The sequence below is a fragment of the Pseudophryne corroboree genome, chromosome 9, assembly GCF_028390025.1.
Source record: "Pseudophryne corroboree isolate aPseCor3 chromosome 9, aPseCor3.hap2, whole genome shotgun sequence".
In the NCBI taxonomy this organism is placed as follows: domain Eukaryota; kingdom Metazoa; phylum Chordata; class Amphibia; order Anura; family Myobatrachidae; genus Pseudophryne; species Pseudophryne corroboree.
Window position 1 is genome coordinate 250,848,018 of NC_086452.1, and position 13,111 is coordinate 250,861,128.

Sequence of the window (13,111 nt, forward strand, 5' to 3'; positions counted from 1 at the left end):
AGACCTGGCTGAAGAGACGAAGATGTGCCCCCACCGGTGCGGACTCCCCCAGCGGTGCCCCAGCGTCATGCGGTGGATTTTGTAGAGGCCGGGGAGGATTTTTGTTCCTGGGAACTAGCTGTAGCTGGTGTTCTCTTCCATCTACCTCTGGCGAGGAAGGAAGAGCCCCGACCCTTTCTGAACTTATGCGACCGAAAGGACTGCATCTGGTATTGAGGTGTTTTCTTTTGCTGTGGGGGAACATCAGGCAAAAAAGAAGACTTACCTGCGGTAGCTGTGGAAACCAGGTCCGCGAGGCCCTCCCCAAATAAAACTTCACCCTCCAAAGCCTCCATAAGTCTCTTTGAATCAGCATCACCGGGTCCACAGGGACCTTCTAGCAGAAACTGCCATGGCATTGGCTCTTAAAACCCAACAGCCCAATATCTCGCGCAGCCTCTCTCATATACAGTATAACGCTGTGTCCTTAATGTGACCCAAGGTCAACAAAATACTATCCTTATCAAAGGTGTCAATGTCCGATGACAAGTTATCTACCCAGGCTGCAATTGCGCTACCAACCCATGCCGACGCTACTGCAGGCCTGAGTAGGGCTCCTGTATGCGCGTAAGTTGATTTTAAGGTAGTTTCCTGCCTGCGATCCGCAGGATCCTTTAGGGCCGCCGTGTCCGGGGACGGTAGCGCCACCTTTTTGGATAAGCGCGTTAAGGCCTTGTCCACCGTGGGCGAGGATTCCCACCATAACCTGTCCTTTGAGGGTAAAGGATACGCCATAATAATTCTCTTGGGAACCTGCAGTCTCTTGTCTGGAGTTTCCCAAGCCTTTTCAAATAAAGCATTAGGCTCATGAGATGGGGGAAACGTTACCTCAGGTCTCTTTTCCTTAAACATGCAGACCCGTGTCAGGGACAGAAGGGTCCTCTGTGATATGTAATACATCTTTTGTTGCAATAATCCTATATTGAATACTCTTGGACACTCTTGGGTGTAACCTCGCATCATCATAGTCGACACTGGAGTCAGAATCCGTGTCGGTATCAGTGTCTGCTACCTGGGAAAAGGGACGTTTATAGGACCCTAAAGGGTCTTGTGACACAGTCAAAGCCATGGATTGACTCCCTGCTTTGTCCTTGGACTCTGCTTTGTCCAATCTCTTATGTAATAAAGTCACATTAGCATTTAACACATTCCACATGTCTAACCAATCAGGTGTCGGCTGTGCCGACGGAGACACCACCACCATCTGCTCTGCATCCTCCCTAGACGAGCCCTCCGCTTCAGACATGTCGACACACACGTTCTGACACCCCCACACACTCTGGGATATATGAATATGGGGACAGCACCCCAATAAGGCCCTTTGGAGAGACAGAGAGAGAGTATGCCAGCACACACCCAGCGCCACTAGACACTGAAAACAGTCCTAGCCTATACAGCGCTTTTTTATATATATGATTTGCGCCAAATAAATGTCTGTCCGTCCATCCCCCCCCCCCCCCCCCGTTTTTTGTCCCGTTACTTGGTTCAGCAGGGGAGAGTCCGGGAGCAGCTTCTCTGCAGCATGCTGTGGAGAAAATGGCGCTGGTTAGTGCTGGAGGATCAAGCCCCAACCCCTCGACGGCAGGCTTCTGTCCCGCTCAATTTTTTACACTGGCGGGGGTTTTATAATATACTGCCTCCGCAGTATCTAACAATGGTGCCAGTGTTATTTGAGGTAATTATTGCTGCCCAGGGTGCCCCCCCCTGCGCCCTGCACCCTTGCTGTGCCTGTGTGTGTGTGTGGGAGCAATGGCGCGCAGCGCGACCGCTGCGCGGTACCTCTCTGAAGAACTGAAGTCTTCTGCCGCCTTTTTTGTCTTCTTACTTCATATACTTACCCGGCTTCTATCTTCCCGCTCTGTGAGGAGGACGGCGGCGCGGCTCTGGGACGAACAGAGAGGACGACACCTGTGTTCCGACCCTCTGGAGCTAATGGTGTCCAGTAGCCTAAGAAGCAGAGCCTATCAGTAAAGTAGGTCTGCTTCTCTCCCCTCAGTCCCACGAAGCCGGTTGCCAGCAGTGCTCCCTGAAAATAAAAAACCTAACAAAAGTCATTTCAGAGAAACTCAGTAGAGCTCCCCTGCAGTGCATCCAGTCTCCTCTGGGCACAGGATCTAACTGAGGTCTGTAGGAGGGGCATAGAGGGAGGAGCCAGTTCACACCCATCTAAAGTCTTAGAGTGCCCATGTCTCCTGCGGAGCCCGTCTATACCCCCATGGTCCTTACGGAGTCCCCAGCATCCTCTAGGACGTAAGAGAAATATTTTTATCCCTGAAAGCAAGATTGTTGCATATTAAAATTCTTTTTGGACATATTACACTATATTATTATTATTATTATTATTTTTTTTCATATATTCCCTCTATATGGAACTCACTGCTGAAGTTGTGACGTCTTCACAGGAGAACCACTGAGGGAAGTATATTTGATTTTTTTTTTTTTTTTTTTTTATTATTACTTTTTCCAATATTAGCGCTCCTATCTGATAAATGTATTTTCTACGCTTAGGATTATTAAAAAAAAAGTTGAGCAGATTATCAAGTGAATGATCTGCAGTTGGCGTGAGTAATAAATATGGAAAAATAAGAATTTACTTACCGATAATTCTATTTCTCATAGTCCGTAGTGGATGCTGGGACTCCGTAAGGACCATGGGGAACAGCGGCTCCGCAGGAGACCGGGCACAAAAGTAAAAGCTTGAACTAGCTGGTGTGCACTGGCTCCTCCCCCTATGACCCTCCTCCAAGCCTCAGTTAGGATACTGTGCCCGGACGAGCGTACATAATAAGGAAGGATATTGAATCCCGGGTAAGACTCATACCAGCCACACCAATCACACCGTACAACCTGTGATCTGAACCCAGTTAACAGTATGATAAACGAAGGAGCCTCTGAAAAGATGGCTCACAACAATAATAACCCGAATTTTGTAACAATAACTATATACAAGTATTGCAGACAATCCGCACTTGGGATGGGCGCCCAGCATCCACTACGGACTATGAGAAATAGAATTATCGGTAAGTAAATTCTTATTTTCTCTAACGTCCTAAGTGGATGCTGGGACTCCGTAAGGACCATGGGGATTATACCAAAGCTCCCAAACGGGCGGGAGAGTGCGGATGACTCTGCAGCACCGAATGAGAGAACTCCAGGTCCTCCTCAGCCAGGGTATCAAATTTGTAGAATTTAGCAAACGTGTTTGCCCCTGACCAAGTAGCTGCTCGGCAAAGTTGTAAAGCCGAGACCCCTCGGGCAGCCGCCCAAGATGAGCCCACCTTCCTTGTGGAATGGGCTTTTACAGATTTTGGCTGTGGCAGGCCTGCCACAGAATGTGCAAGCTGAATTGTACTACAAATCCAACGAGCAATCGTCTGCTTAGAAGCAGGAGCACCCAGCTTGTTGGGTGCATACAGGATAAACAGCGAGTCAGATTTCCTGACTCCAGCCGTCCTGGAAATATATATTTTCAGGGCCCTGACTACGTCCAGTAACTTGGAGTCCTCCAAGTCCCTAGTAGCCGCAGGCACCACAATAGGCTGGTTCACGTGAAACGCTGAAACCACCTTTGGGAGAAATTGAGGACGAGTCCTCAATTCTGCCCTATCCGTGTGAAAAATCAGGTAAGGGCTTTTATAAGATAAAGCCGCCAATTCTGAGACACGCCTGGCTGAAGCCAGGGCTAACAGCATTACCACCTTCCATGTGAGATATTTTAATTCCACAGTGGTGAGTGGTTCAAACCAATGTGATTTTAGGAACCCCAAAACCACATTGAGATCCCAAGGTGCCACCGGGGGCACAAAAGGAGGCTGTATATGCAGTACCCCTTTGACAAACGTCTGGACTTCAGGAACTGAAGCCAGTTCTTTTTGGAAGAAAATCGACAGGGCCGAAATTTGAACCTTAATGGATCCTAATTTTAGGCCCATAGACAGTCCTGTTTGCAGGAAATGTAGGAAGCGACCCAGTTGAAATTCCTCTGTAGGGGCCTCTTTGGCCTCACACCACGCAACATATTTTCGCCAAATGCGGTGATAATGTTTCGCGGTTACATCCTTCCTGGCCTTTATCAGGGTAGGGATGACTTCTTCTGGAATGCCTTTTTCCTTCAGGATCCGGCATTCAACCGCCATGCCGTCAAACGCAGCCGCGGTAAGTCTTGGAACAGACAGACAAGGTCCCTGCTGGAGCAGGTCCTTTCTTAGAGGTAGAGGCCACGGGTCCTCCGTGAGCATCTCTTGAAGTTCCGGGTACCAAGTCCTTCTTGGCCAATCCGGAACCACGAGTATAGTTCTTACTCCTCTCCTTTTTATGATTCTCAGTACTTTTGGTATGAGAGGCAGAGGAGGGAACACATACACTGACTGGTACACCCATGGTGTTACCAGAGCGTCCACCGCTATTGCCTGAGGGTCCCTTGACCTGGCGCAATATCTGTCTAGTTTTTTGTTGAGACGGGACGCCATCATGTCCACCTTTGGTTTTTCCCAACGGTTTACCATCTCTTGGAAGACTTCTGGATGAAGTCCCCACTCCCCCGGGTGAAGGTCGTGTCTGCTGAGGAAGTCCGCTTCCCAGTTGTCCACTCCCGGAATGAACACTGCTGACAGTGCTATCACATGATTCTCCGCCCAGCGAAGAATCCTTGCAGCTTCTGCCATCGCCCTCCTGCTTCTCGTGCCGCCCTGTCTGTTTACGTGGGCGACTGACGTGATGTTGTCCGATTGGATCAATACCGCCTGACCCTGAAGCAGGGGTTTTGCTTGAGTTAGGGCATTGTAAATGGCCCTTAGTTCCAGAATGTTTATATGAAGAGATGTTTCCATGCTTGACCACAAGCCCTGGAAATTTTGTCCCTGTGTGACTGCTCCCCAGCCTCTCAGGCTGGCATCTGTGGTCACCAGGATCCAATCCTGAATGCCGAATCTGCGGCCCTCTAGTAGATGAGCACTCTGCAGCCACCACAGAAAAGACACCCTTGTCCTTGGCGACAGGGTTATCCGCTGATGCATCTGAAGATGCGATCCGGACCATTTGTCCAGAAGATCCCACTAAAACGTTCTTGCATGGAATCTTCCAAATGGAATCGCTTCGTAAGAAGCCACCATTTTTCCCAGGACCCTCGTGCACTGATACCTGGCCTGGTTTTAGGAGATTCCTGACTAGCTCGGATAACTCCCTGGCCTTCTCCTCTGGGAGAAACACCTTTTTCTGGACTGTGTCCAGAATCATTCCTAGGAACAGGAGACGTGTCGTTGGAATCAGCTGCGATTTTGGAATATTTAGAATCCACCCGTGCTGACGTAACACTAACTGAGATAGTGCTACTCCGACTTCTAACTGTTCCCTGGACCTTGCCCTTATCAGGAGATCGTCCAAGTAAGGGATAATTAAAACGCCTTTTCTTCGAAGAAGAATCATCATTTCGGCCATTACCTTGGTAAAGACCCGAGGTGCCGTGGACAATCCAAAGGGCAGCGTCTGAAACTGATAATGACAGTTTTGTACTACAAACCTGAGGTACCCTTGGTGAGAAGGGTAGATTGGGACGTGGAGATAAGCATCTTTGATGTCCAGAGACACCATATAGTCCCCTTCTTCCAGGTTTGCTATCACTGCTCTGAGTGACTCCATCTTGAATTTGAACCTCTTTATGTAAGTGTTCAAGGATTTTAGATTTAAAATTGGTCTCACCGAGCCGTCCGGCTTCGGTACCACAAACAGCGTGGAATAATACCCCTTTCCCTGTTGTAGGAGAGGTACCTTGATTATTACCTGCTGGGAATACAGCTTGTGAATGGCTTCCAAAACTGCCTCCCTGTCGGAGGGAGACTTTGGTAGAGCAGACTTCAGGAACCGGCGAGGGGGAGACGTCTCGAATTCCAGTTTGTACCCCTGTGATACTACCTGCAGAATCCAGGGGTCCACTTGCGAGTGAGCCCACTGCGCGTTGAAATTTTTGAGACGGGCCCCCACCGTGTCCGAGTCCGCTTGTAAAGCCCCAGCGTCATGCTGAAGACTTGGCAGAAGCAGAGGAGGGCTTCTGCTCCTGTGAAGAGGCTGCCTGGTGCAGTCTTTTTCCTCTTCCTCTGCCCCGGGGCAGAAATGAGTGGCCTTTTGCCCGCCTGTACTTATGGGGACGAAAGGACTGAGTTTGAAAAGACGGTGTCTTTTTCTGCTGAGAGGTGACCTGGGGTAAAAAGGTGGACTTTCCGGCCGTTGCCGTGGCCACCAGGTCCGATAGACCGGCCCCAAATAACTCCTCCCCTTTAAACGGCAATACTTCCATATGTCGTTTGGAATCCGCATCCCCTGACCACTGTCGCGTCCATAACGCTCTTCTGGCAGAAATGAACATAGCACTCACTCTTGATGCCAGGGTGCAAATATCCCTCTGTGCATCACGCATATATAGTAATGCATCCTTCAAATGCTCTATAGTTAGTAATATACTGTCCCTATCCAGGGTATCAATATTTTCAGTCAGGGAATCCGACCACGCAACTCCAGCACTGCACATCCAGGCTGATGCGATTGCTGGTCGCAGTATAACACCAGTATGTGTGTATATACCCTTCAGGATATTTTCCAGCCTTCTATCCGCTGGTTCTTTGAGGGCGGCCGTATCAGGAGACGGTAACGCTACTTGTTTAGATAAACGTGTGAGCGCTTTATCTACTCTAGGGGGTGTTTCCCAACGCGCCCTAACCTCTGGCGGGAAAGGGTATAGTGCCAATAATTTATTAGAAATTAGCACTTTTTTATCGGGGGAAACCCACGCTTTATCACACACCTCATTTAATTCATCTGACTCAGGAAAAGCTACTGGTAGTTTTTTCACTCCCCACATAATACCCTTCTTTGTGGTACTTGTAGTGTCAGAAATGTTCAATGCCTCCTTCATTGCCGTGATCATGTAACGTGTGGCCCTACTGGACATTACGTTTGTCTCCTCACCGTCGACACTGGACTCAGTATCCGTGTCTGGGTCTGTGTCGACCCACTGAGGTAACGGGCGTTTTATCGCCCCTGACGGTGTCTGAGACGCCTGGACAGGCACTAATTGATTTGTCGGCTGTCTCATGTCGTCAACAGTTTTTTGTAAAGTGCTGACATTGTCACGTAGTTCTTTAAATACAACCATCCAGTCAGGTGTCGACTCCCTAGGGGGTGACATCACTAATACAGGCAATTGCTCTGCTTCCACATCATTTTCCTCCTCATACATGTCGACACAATCGTACCGACACCCAGCACACACACAGGGAATGCTCCGATAGAGGACAGGACCCCAATAGCCCTTTGGGGAGACAGAGGGAGAGTTTGCCAGCACACACCAGAGCGCTATATATATATATCAATAGGGATAACCTTATATAAGTGTTACTCCCTTTTATAGCTGCTGTTTATAATTTAGCTGCCAATAGTGCCCCCCCTCTCTCGTTTTTACCCTGATTCTGTAGGGACTGCAGGGGAGGGTCAGGGAGCCGTCCTTCCAGCGGAACTGTGAGGGAAAATGGCGCTTGTGTGCTGAGGAGATAGGCTCCGCCCCTTCACGACGGCCTTATCTCCCGCTTTTTTCTGGAAAACTGGCAGGGGTTAAATACATCCATATAGCCCAGGAGCTATATGTGATGTATTTCTTTTGCCATCCTAAGGTATTTCTGTTTTTATTGCGTCTCAGGGCGCTCCCCCCCAGCGCCCTGCACCCTCAGTGACCGGAGTGTGAAGTGTGCTGAGAGCAATGGCGCACAGCTGCAGTGCTGTGCGCTACCTTAGTTGAAGACAGGAACGTCTTCTGCCGCCGATTTCACCGGACCTCTTCGTTCTTCTGGCTCTGTAAGGGGGCCGGCGGCGCGGCTCCGGGACCCATCCAGGCTGAACCTGTGATCGTCCCTCTGGAGCTAATGTCCAGTAGCCTAAGAAACCCAATCCACTCTGCACGCAGGTGAGTTCGTTTCTTCTCCCCTTAGTCCCACGATGCAGTGAGCCTGTTGCCAGCAGGACTCACTGAAAATAAAAAACCTAAAATAAACTTTTACTCTAAGCAGCTCAGGAGAGCCACCTAGCATGCACCCTTCTCGTTCGGGCACAAAAATCTAACTGAGGCTTGGAGGAGGGTCATAGGGGGAGGAGCCAGTGCACACCAGCTAGTTCAAGCTTTTACTTTTGTGCCCGGTCTCCTGCGGAGCCGCTGTTCCCCATGGTCCTTACGGAGTCCCAGCATCCACTTAGGACGTTAGAGAAATACAATAAAGATCACATTTATTACTTACCCACTTCGGAGAGCAGTTATTATACAGTCAGCACAAAACCTGTGCAAACATTCTTTAGTTGTCATTGTGTTCTTCAGCATGTCGAGGCATATTGGACACATCAGCTCACTGTGCAGGCTTCTGGGCGATACTACAATTTCTAGGCCATCTGTAATTGCTTCCTGTTCAAAGATATATGAAAACTTTAAAAAATAAATTGAAAAACAAAAATGTAAAAAAAAAAAAAACGTATGTTACGTCTTGCACAAAAATACACTGGATTACCTGTGGAGTCCTTTGCAATTCATACAAACTTAGCTCCCAAGTCTTACTCAGTGGTTGAGCGCCATTGATTTGGACTGCCTGAGACATAGTGACTGGGGAATCTAACAAAAATAAAAATAAGGTTTCAATGGTAACCAACTTATGAAAGCATTCACATGATTAGAAAAACAGCAAATCATAAGGACAACGGAAGGCTTTAGGAGTACTCCACATTAGAGGGAAGGGGGATATTTATCAAGCTTGGAGAGCGAGATAACATTGAGAGATAAAGTACTAACCAATCAGCTCCTGTCATTTTTTAAACACATCCTGTAAAAAGTAAAGCAGAAACTGATTGGCTAGTACTTTATCTCTCTTCAAGCTTTGGAACATCCCCCCCCCCAAAAGCTTTGAAAATCAGTATTACATGCTGTGGAGGAAGGGGGGGTGTACCATCTTCTGTTACAATATCTTGCCTCTTAATAAATATATAAGTTAAGGCCCATACACACTTGTCGATTTTGATCTGAAAGCAGCTCACTTTTGGTGTTTTGAGCTGCTTTCAGCTCAAAACCACCCAGTCCCGCATCATCGCTAGCCGCCGCCATTCATCTACTGGTATTACCAGCAGATGATCGGCGTGGTGAACGGCTTTCCATAGCGTCCTTCTGACATCGCTGGGCAGGGGAGAAAAGCACCCCCGCTGACATCGCTGGGCAGGGGTGAAATGCGCTCAGTGTCTATGCACTGAGCGCTTTTCAGGCCAGCTATGTCAGCGATCATCGCTGTGCATACACGCTGGGCAAAAATGCCCAGTCTGTATGCACCTTTAAGCAGTTCAGAATCTCTAACCTACAGTAGGTAACCGCACATAGGGGGTCATTCCGAGTTGATCGTAGCTGTGCTACATTTAGCACAGCTACGATCAGGCACTCAGACATGCGGGGGGATGCCCAGCACAGGGCTAGTCCACCCTGCATGTTAGTGCTGCCCCCCCCCCTCTCCCCGCAGAAATGCAAAAGCATTGCACAGCGGCAATGCTTTTGCATCTCAGGAGTTACTCGCGGCCAGCGCAGCTCCTGCGGCTGGCCGGGAGAACCTCTTTGCTGCCCCGGGACGCAGCGGCAGCGTGTGATGTCACGCAGCCGCCGCCGCAGCCCGCCCCTCCAATGGTTCAGCCACGTTTGCTTAACGCCGCCAACCAGCCCTCTCCCGCCCAGCGACCGCCTCTGCCTCAGAGGCGATCGCTAGGCAACGACGGACTTCGGCCGTCTGGCATGCGCCGGCGCAGTTCCGACCCGATCGCTGCGATAAACTGCAGCGAGCGATCGGGTCAGAATGACCCCCATAGATAGGAACATATGCTTGGCCATATAGGCATGCACTCTTCAGCATTTTGGGAAAATGCCCTAGGGCAGTGGTTCTCAAACATTTTTGAATCACGGCAGCTAGAGTATCAGAATATTTTTCATGGCACCCCTAGACCAAAAGTTTCTTATTGAGAAATTTAGAAAGAAATTGTACTTGAAGTAAATTGTGTTTATATGTCATCCTTAGGTTCAGTTATGTAGCGAGGAACAGCATTTGCTTTTGTTTGTCCACATTATTTTTTATTTATTACCAGTTATTTATATAGCGCACACATTTTCTGCAGCGCTTTACAGAGAATACTTGGCCATTCACATCAGTCCCTGCCCCAGTGGAGCTTATAATCTATATTCCCTAGCACATTTACACATTCACGTTAGGATTCATTTTTGTCAGGAGCCAATTAACCTACCTGTATATTTTTGGATTGTGGGAGGAAACCGGAGTACCCGGAGGAAACCCACGCAAGCACGGTGAGAATATACAAACTCCACACAGTTAGGACCATGGTGGTCAAACCCATGACCTCAGTGCTGTGAGGCAGTAATGCTAACCATTACACCATCCGTACTGCCCACATATTTTATGATTGGTAGCTGCTAGCACTGGTTTTGTCTATTATATTGACCATAAATAATTTCAATTGATCCTGGACCACCAATCAAAGGCACCCAGGGTGCCTAGGCATACAGTTTGAGAACCACTGCCCTTGGGATTTCAATTACAGAAATCCATGTGCAATCCCATATATCCAATAACACCACCAGCAAATGGCAATAAGCATCAAACTGCCATTTTCAGGTCTCATACACAAGATGCCCCCTCTAAAAAAAAAAAAAAAATGGAGAGCAGATTGCATGGGGTATGTGGTAGTCACACTATCAGGTAAGACAAATATTCAGGGATGTAGTCATGTTGTTGATGGTCAAAAAGTCAACACCATAATATCAAGTGATAGAACGTCAACATGGTTAAAATGTCAACAGTAGAAATTCTGGGGTTATTGTTAGGGATGGGGTAGGGGTTAGATGTATATGTGGGTGTAGACATGTACCAATCAACATTTTGAACACGTTGATTTTTTGCAATTAGACATTGTTTTTGTTGACATTCTGAAACTATTGATATTTTGTCTGTCGGCCTAATGCAATGACATGTGTCTATATAATGACTGACGGCATGGTGATTGTTGAAAAACACATCGGACACGAATATTCAGAGTGAACAATGAAACCTGAAGGCGGTGTTACAGATTGGAAGCAATGTAGCAAAGCATAAGAGCGATGTACTGTATATGTTGTGTATTATACCCTTTGCTTACAGTTTCCATCACACATTTCAATTTTTTTTTATTAGTATCAAAACTATATATGTCACATCACGGATTTATTCTATATGGTTTATGAAGGCAACGTTATTTTGTTTCTAGAAATAACAGAAGCCATTTGTAAAGCAGACGCAGCTTCGTGTAAGTAACAATGAGCTTACAATGAGCACACAATGGGGCTACTTCTACCTTATCACAGAAAACGTTTTTAATGGACGTGTATGCAGCACAGGGACACGGGCGCAATGTTCCCCGTGCATCTGCTTTGTTCAGGGGTACATGATAAACAGAACTGAGCGCATACTCACCCTCTGCTCCGTTACCACCCGATGGAGAGTGACTCGCAGCCCGCTATGCCCGTACGGCGCTTTGTGTACTGAGTGATGCCAGCGGCTGCTCCGTCCTTGTAGGTATCGGCTGCTGCTGCACAATATGGCGCGGGCCCAGCAGCAGCAGCAGCATCCGCAATGGAGCTCGGGAGGATACTGCATGCACAGGGCGAGGAGGGGAGGAGAGACAGAGAGACAGGCGAAGGAAGGAGGAGAGACAGAAACGCCGAGAGTGAAAGGGAATGAAGAGACGGTCAATGAGAGACCGAAAAGAAAACACACAAAAGGGAGCTGTGCGGTGGAGAAATAGAAATGTTACCATGAATGGGGGGGAGGGGTGACGGACAGGTGTGAATGCAAGATTAGCATCTGTCCCCAATTCCCTGGAATACTATCCCCGGGTTTTATGGATTTGAAAATACCCCTGCTTATAATAATAATAATAATAATTTTATTTTATGTATAGTCTTACCAAACTGTGGGCAGGATGTACTAAAGGGAAAATGCGGCCAAAAAAAGTCTGTTTTGGGAATTTGCCTGCATTTCCCATATGCACTAAGCTCCTGAATGTGATGGATTCCAGGGCATAGATGCAGTGGGTAACGCCAGCAAAAGAAGTCTGTGTGATTCTTTCCGCGTTTTCTCCTGAGAGCAATCCAGTCGCGCGTGCGCACCCCAGACGGAGACGATCTCGGCGTTAGGGGTGCGCTTAGGCACAGACGGATCCACGACTAGCGTAAATCCATCTGTATATATATGCGAGTGTGTGTATATATACTGAAAAATAAACTGCAGCACTCCAAGTACGTGATGATTAGTCTTTTTAGTGAAAAGCAGCGTTACATGGTCATTCGTGCTGACGTTTTGGTACCACGCAGGTATCGTTTTCAAAGCTGACCAGAGGTATGACAAAATCAGAATAAAGAAAATTCTTACCTAAATAGGTTTGGACCACCACCGCCGGGACCGGTCCGCGTCTCCTGCAACTTCTGGTCACGGGCGTCACTTCCAGTGACGTCAGCCCTCTGTCGCCGGCCGCACCATGCCAACATGTCCTGCGCTGCATGGCAACCAGGTTCAGGATGCCGATCCATCTCCCCGGCTCCCCCCGAAGGCAGGGGAACAAAACAAGCTGTATAAAAGACACACATGTATACATATTAAATGGCTATACTTTGCTGCCACTAGATAATGCACATTACCCGTATATGAAACTCACAGACCATATATAATAATACCTTATTAGAACTGCAGACACAGCCTGTGAGTAACATACCGGTGGTAGTATCCTTTAAAGCTAAAAACACTGCATGTAAATGTCATAACAATAAAGTGCAACATGTAATCAATATCCAGTCTCCTTAAGAAACCTGAGATCAACTAATGGTAGCCTGCACAAAAACAATGGGCAGAAGAAGAACCCTAACTAAAAACCAACAATCACATGCGAATAAATAGTATCTATTACCACATGAGCGTGGTAAATTTGATTAAAGAAACACGTTCCAATTGGGTCGTTCATTCAA

General features: G+C 47.8%; 1 protein-coding gene across 4 annotated transcripts in view; it reads right to left on the bottom strand.

Annotated features, from left to right (window-relative positions):
- Positions 1-12,714, bottom strand: part of RNF2 (ring finger protein 2) — a 128,613-nt gene extending 115,899 nt beyond the window's left edge. For 2 of the 4 annotated variants that reach the window (XM_063940202.1, XM_063940201.1), the window contains exons 1-3: positions 12,522-12,714; positions 8,583-8,683; positions 8,319-8,500 (exon numbers count right to left, since the gene is read on the bottom strand). In XM_063940202.1, the coding sequence (XP_063796272.1) occupies positions 8,319-8,500; positions 8,583-8,683; positions 12,522-12,651 (413 nt within the window). In that variant the 5' untranslated portion in view covers positions 12,652-12,714. Of the gene's footprint in view, positions 1-8,318; positions 8,501-8,582; positions 8,684-11,564; positions 11,920-12,521 lie in introns of those variants that run through there. The other 2 variants (XM_063940203.1, XM_063940204.1) reach the window with 2 other exon arrangements.
- Positions 12,715-13,111: the final 397 nt, after the last annotated feature.